This window comes from Tachypleus tridentatus, chromosome 10 (genome assembly GCF_004210375.1).
Source record: "Tachypleus tridentatus isolate NWPU-2018 chromosome 10, ASM421037v1, whole genome shotgun sequence".
Taxonomy (NCBI): Eukaryota; Metazoa; Arthropoda; class Merostomata; order Xiphosura; family Limulidae; genus Tachypleus; species Tachypleus tridentatus.
This window is the reverse complement of record NC_134834.1, coordinates 93,014,435-93,021,504: the sequence shown is the minus strand read 5'-3', so window position 1 is coordinate 93,021,504 and position 7,070 is coordinate 93,014,435. Positions and strand designations below refer to the sequence as shown.

General features: G+C 34.9%; 1 protein-coding gene across 1 annotated transcript; it reads left to right on the top strand.

Moving 5' to 3' along the window:
• Positions 1–376: 376 nt before the first annotated feature.
• Positions 377–3,252, top strand: LOC143229882 (uncharacterized). The gene is made up of 3 exons (XM_076462747.1): positions 377–517; positions 824–1,039; positions 2,536–3,252. The coding sequence occupies exons 1-3, from the start codon at positions 509–511 to the stop codon at positions 2,917–2,919; spliced, it is 609 nt and encodes a 202-aa protein (XP_076318862.1). The 5' UTR covers positions 377–508; the 3' UTR covers positions 2,920–3,252.
• The last annotated feature ends 3,818 nt before the right edge of the window (positions 3,253–7,070 follow it).

Here is a 7,070-nt window from a genome sequence, read left to right as displayed (position 1 = left end):
TTTGCCAAAGATTGAAAGATTGCTGTAGAAATAACGACAATTTTAGTTTTTCTTGTTTAACCTGGAAAGTTTAATAAGTTAGGTTTACAATAAAGAAAAAGTCACGAACGTGAGCTCATAGTGTTGTTGATTCAATGTCTAAGACACATAAGTTCATATTCTTAAATACCAGTAAAATGTGGTTATTCATACCTCCAACTTGTCTTTCATCACACATACTAAACTAGGGCAGTTTTTCCACCGTCATCCCTTCATGTGGAAGAAGGGGATATTTTGAACCAAGGCTGTTTGAGGAAACCAGAAAGTATCCTACGTGACTGAAATTTGATATTGTATTTTCGTTACTTTAAGATAGAACAACTCCCATTGGATTGTTATGAGTGACGTCAGTAAAGTAACACAGTTCGTGTCAGTATAAAAGTTGCTCAAAATCAAGTAACTAACAGCTTCGTCGAACTATCCTTTTAATACATACTTCCCATTTCTCGAGGTCTGTTTAATAGTTAGAATGATTCAGGTGAGTATATATGTGTATATATAATACTTATTTATATGTAAGTCTGAGTTTCGATTCGCGTCATATCTAGAAAAATAAAGCACACCGTCAATCCAATGATACGATGCATTTCGCTACCATTTCGTTCAAATGAATGCAATAATTTTCAAACTGTTCTCGTAAATCATTAATTATTTCACGAAAATATACTAACCTGTCAAAGAAATTACTATTATTAAGCACTTTCTGAAATACTATTTGTGGTAAATTAAAAACGCAATATGGTTTTATTTGTGTTTACAGTTGTTGCTTTATTTACATATCTAGGTTCTGGTGATTTTGGCATTCTTTGCTGCAACAGAAGGAGGATTCATTGGTGCAGGATTAGGAGGCGCAGGTAGATTTATTACTGGAGGAGGATTAGGGAGATTTGTCGGGGGAGGAGCCAGAGGATTGGCTGGTACAGGATTGGTAGCTGCAGGTGGTTATTTCCATGGAGGACATGCTGGAGCATTTGCTGGTGGCGTAGGAGGAGGCTTAGCGGTAAGTTTTGTTAACCTGGTTTCTGTTAATATTTCAATTAATCTATTAATCTATACCCGTTTCTCTAAGACATTCATATAATACTGTTATACCTACTTGAATAATTTTATAAAAGATTCCTTCCTTTAAAGCCCACTAAATCATCTTCTAACACATTCCCTTTTTTGGAGCAGTAGTGTGGTTTTTGTTTTGTTCGATCGTCCGCGCATCACATTAGTGGTCCATCTGTAATCTAGTAAGCCAATATATTTTATAACCCAGTTAACAATCATATAGAACAAGCATGCTGGGTGGTAAGGGATTCAAACTCATGACTCTCAGATTGCGAGTCGAAAGACTTAATCACTAGGTTATACCAGGCCTAATGTCTTGTTGATAGAAAAACATAACACACACACACACACACACACACACACTTCATGCTAGTTGATATTAATCAGATCTGAAATGCAATAGTGACCTTAAGTTTGAAAAACACGTGATAAAATTGTAAATGTTTGTCTATTCTGTGTATTAAAAAACAAACAGACGTAGAAGAACTAAAGAAAAACCAAATGTTTAGCGCTCCCTCTGAAAACAAATATAAATCTTTAGTTACTTAAGAAAGTAAAATTATAATGCTTTTAGTACCACTATCTCTTATATAGCAGGAAGAAATTTTTTTATTTTATTTTAAATGTTAATGTAGTGACAAACGTTCACCTCGTGGTTTGAAGTGTTAAAGTAAACTTGTTAACAGTTGAAATTCATAAAATTTATTTGTGGTTCATCATCGTTATTTTACTAAAACTTAGAATCTTTATATGAGGAAACTGTTACATGCACAAAGTGTCAAAATACAAAGCTTTCCTAAATATTAGACACAGCCAACTAAGGGGAGGAAAAAATACCAAAGTACAGACAATTTAGTGAAAAAATAGTACCAAATATACAGATAGGGCAAATTAGTGATGAAATAGTACCAAAGTATAAAGATAGAACAGTTTAGAGAAGGAAAAATACCAAAGTACAGATAGCACAGCTTTGAGAAGAAGCAATACCAGAGTACAGATAGGACAGTTTAAATAATAAATAATACCAAAATATACATAGGACAAGTTAGTGAAGAAAACTCACCAAAGTATAGATAGGACAAGTTAGTGAAGAAAACTCACCAAAGTATAGATAGGACAAGTTAGTGAAGAAAACTCACCAAAGTATAGATAGGACAAGTTAGTGAAGAAAACTCACCAAAGTATAAATAGGACAACTTTGAAAAGAAGTGAGACGAAAGAACAGATAGGATAGCTTAGTGAAGAAAAAATACCAACTCTAACGTTTCACTTTCATTTTAAAAAAATGTTACATTTTGTAGTGTTTTTGAACGTGTATGTTATTATTTACATAATAAATGATGCCTTTTTAAAAATTCCTTGTAATGAAATAGGTCAGTCACGATATTGACAAGAGAATATTTAGAAGCGAATAACTCAAAACGAGTTTATTTTTCTGAACAGAGAGGCTACTACGGCCAACAACCAGTGTATCCTTCAGTTCCCACACCTTATTCTTTTAGCTATGTTGCTCCCGCTATTGGTGGTGCTAGTGCCCGCCAGGAATCTGGCGATGGATACGGAAGTGTTAGCGGATCCTATCAACTCTCTGACGCCGATGGACGCCAAAGAAATGTCCAATACACTGCGGGTCCCGAAGGATTCAGAGCTCACGTCATTACCAACGAGCCTGGAACCAAGAGTGAGAACCCTGCTGACGTCACGGTCGAATCCTCTGCTCCTGTCGTGCCTTATCATCCATCCAGAGGAGTTTACGGACACGGGGGTTATGTTGGTGGTGGCCATCATAAATATGTTGTTGTTCCATCTGGCGGACCTTGGCAATAATTTGATACAATTTTGTGGCACCTTGAATAAATCGAAGATAAATATTTTGCAAGCTTTTGGCTTTCTCAGAATACGAAACACGTAACATGTGTCTAATGTTTTTCAGTAAGCTTTCTGTAACTTTTGGATAATATGTTAATAGCTTGATACTTTTAAGTGCTTTCTTTTTACTAGTATATATATTTATTCATAAGATTTGGTTAGCATCTTCTGCGACGGCAAGTTGATTTAGAGCTTTAACTGTAATGTATTGTAAATTTTGTGTATTATTATAATTTGATGTCCACAAGATAAAAATACAGTTTTCGAATAAAAACGTTTTGTAGACATTTATGTATGAGCTACAAGATTACTTGATGAAAATCCAACTTTCACGGTGTAGATATTTAAGAGGGTAGATCTTGATAGAGTGGGTTTTATTTACTAAGTAAGGCCTAAAATGAACATTTCTTTTAGTTTAGGTTGTCATGTTTCACTTCAAAATTATTTGAAAACAAAATAGTCCTTCTGAAAATGTACCGTTCCGATTCCTTTTCATTGGCTTAGAACAATTTTCTGCAAAATTCATTGAACATTTAAACGTCTAAAAGTGGAAAATTTAAACACATTTCCTGATACTTGTTTTATTCAGATGCGTTTGCTTGTTTGTTTGTTTTGGAATTTCGCACAAAGCTACTCGAGGGCTATCTGTGCTAGCCGTCTCTCTTGGGCTACTCTTCTACCAACAAATAGTGGGATTTACCATCACATTATAACGCCCCCACGGCTGAAAGGGTGGGCATGTTCGGTGCGACCGGGTTTCGAACACCTCAACACGCTTGGCCATGCCGGGCCCGCCGGTGTCACTATGGACATTTACAAAAGGGGAATAGCGCCTCGAAAACCCAATAAATAGCTTTAATGATATTTAAGCTTGTTAAAAGAAGTCCAATGTCTTATTTTTAGATATAACTTTTAAACAGATGAAAATATAAAGCGTTAAACTCAGGTTTATACCTGTTAGCAGTTAACACTGAAAATGACGACCATTTGTGTGGACGTTTGATCTCATCTTCTTATTATTAAGAATTCCTGATCAAAATAAGTTATTCATTTAGATCAGATTTAAAATAATTTAAAAAAAACAACAACTAACTTATCCATTACTAAATCCAGTCTGGTGTAATAATCTGTTTAAAAATACTTAACATCATAAACCAAAACACCAATAAAGTAAAACCCATGAGGACCGGAATCCATTGAATTATCACTTGAACACCAACAGAGTGATATTTTCAACTGTAATCGCAATAACACCTCAAGAGGTTCGATTAATTGGAAAATTTTGGGTAATCATAAAACTGTATACTAAGCTAGCATTTCTAAATAATCTCCATAAGTATAATTTTAATAAGAAATGTTCAAACGTTATTAATACATTTATAACCAACAAGCTGAGGTACTCGTCCTTTGTCGGATTATGAACCTTAAAAAGTCTGGGGGTGTATTATTAATAAATAATACAAGAATACTAACTTTCACGCAATTTATTAATAAAGTAACACACTATTATAGCTTTCATTATTACCTCACCAAACGTTTTGTATAAACTTTAATAACTCAATATGTATATACTTAAAACATAGTGTACACTGTGTATTGGGCAGGGTAACTTTATAGGAAGAGGTAGCGACCAAAGTCGTGACGGTAAGGGTATTTTCTGTTACCTGCTTTCAATACCCAACGCTTGCTTGCAATCCTTTCACAGTGTTTCGTCTGATTAATTAATGAACGATAATTGATAGCAGAAGTGTATTATGAGGCGAAGTTGAAAGTTCACGGATCAAAGTATTCCGGAGGTGGGTATAACTAAAAAAAAACGGCTCTTCATACCAGCGTTATGGTATCTGTTGAAGTATAAGTTTGTTTGTTTGTTTTTTAATTTCGCACAAAGCTACTCGAGGGCTATCTGTGCTAGCCGACCCTAATTTAGCAGTGTAAGACTAGAGGGAAAGCAGCTGGTCATCACCACCCACCGCCAAGTCTTGGGTTACTCTTTTACCAACGAATAGTGGGATTGACCGTCACATTATAACGCCCCCACGGCTGAAAGGGCGAGCATGTTTGGCGCGACGGGGATGCGAACCCGCGACCCTCATATTACGAGTCGCACGCCTTAACACGCTTGGCCACGGCGGGCCATTGCTTGTTTGAAATCTCATATGTAATTTGTAACTCATAAGACTTCGACTCATTGTTTAAAAGTTATCCACTTTTATTATTTAAATCTAGATCTTGGCAAAATATTTCACATTTTTTAAAATTCAGATCTCTATTCAAATATATTTCATTACTTGCCCAGTTAGCAGCAGTAAATGTACGGTGTTTTTTTTTAAAAAATATTAATCGAATATTTGAGGCTTTATAAACTCCAAGAATACGCAAAAAATTTTTGAATTCACAATAAAATCTAGACAGACGTTTAAATGAACACTTTTTAAAGTTATATGACCAACCAGAAACGTTTGTATGAAAGTAAATAGATGTAAACTGATTTCAAGTAAAATTATATTACATAAACTGATAGTAAATTGACATTTCTAACCTGCAATACTTGTAGGGAAGTAAGCACATGTAAACAGTTTAGAGTAAAAGTATATTACACTAACTGATAGTAAATTAACAAGGTCAACCATCACCACTTGTACAGAAGTCAGTAGATATAAGTTATTTGGGGCAAAATTATATTACATAAGTAAATAATTGCTTGTTATTATTACTTGTACTTAACAAAAATTCCACAAAAAATCCCATGTTTCATATATATAATGGTTTTAGGCAGTCTTGTCTCAGTTGTTATTTCGAACTGAATTACAGGGCTTACTTAAAATGCTTCAAGTTGTTCTTGTACATAAGTAAATGTCAAAGACCATTTAATCTTTAAAAAAATATCTCTCTGATATTTATGTACTCCATGCTTATAATTCTCCCGAAACGGGCTCAAAGGGGTCACTTCTTTTAATCACTCGCAATATTATACATTATTGTGTTGTCTGTCTGTCTGTCAGTCAGTCAGTAGACACTAAAATGACATTACACAAGGGACGTTTAGCGTTTTTACTGTCACGATGTCAGTAAAACGTGCTGTGCTATGAATCACGAGAAAAATTATGCACAATGAAGGCTGCAACACAGAATGACATTACAAACTTCAAAATCAGTAAATCAAAATATTTGTTGCTCTTGATTTTAATGTTATTAATTTTGAAATAATACATTTTCGGGGACTCTGCGGAAGTACATATAGTTTATATATTTTTGTGGACTTCTCTTCAAAATTTCATTTACTTTATTTTAAGAAACTAACTTTTGGTTTCAGTTCTCAAGATTTATTATCAGAGGTCAATAAAATAAGCTTCGCGTCCCTCTTGTGCTAAAGTTCAATGCCCCTAAGCTCCTTGCTTTTCTTACCCTGCCGTTTATTTGTAACAAATGCCCTTGTTCCACAAATGTGTATTAAAACCATACATTCGCCTTTAAAAAATTAAGAACAAATTAACAAAAATGTTTGTTTGTTTGTTTTGGAATTTCGCACAAAGCTACTCGAGGCCTATCTGTGCTAGCCGTCCCTAATTTAACAGTGTAAGACTAGAGAGAAGGCACATAGTCATCACCACCCACCGCCAACTCTTGGGCTACTCTTTAACCAACGAATAGTGGGATTGACCGTCACATTATAACGCCCCCACGGCTAAAAGGGCGAGCATGTTTGGCGCGACGGGGATGCGAACTCGCGACCCTCAGATTACGAGTTGCACGCCTTAACACGCTTGGCCATGCCGGGCCACCACAAAATGTTACTTCTTGTTTAATCTGTAATTTGAGTTTTTCTCAATAGTTTTTAGGTAATGCTTAAATCTAAAAGCTGTTATATAATTTGCTATCTTGTTTCATTCTTTACTTATAAAAAAAAAAGAAACTGTCGTATTGGATCGAATTTGTGGTTTCTTGGCCAGCTCTACTAAATCTTTAATGATCGTGTTCACGAACCAAAATTTCAACATTTTGTACAATAGCATTGTTACTTCTAACATCAGAACCATTGTCTTTGTGTTAACCATTCAACTACTCTTGAAAATCGTAAACAAACTCTAACAGGGACACGATTCACC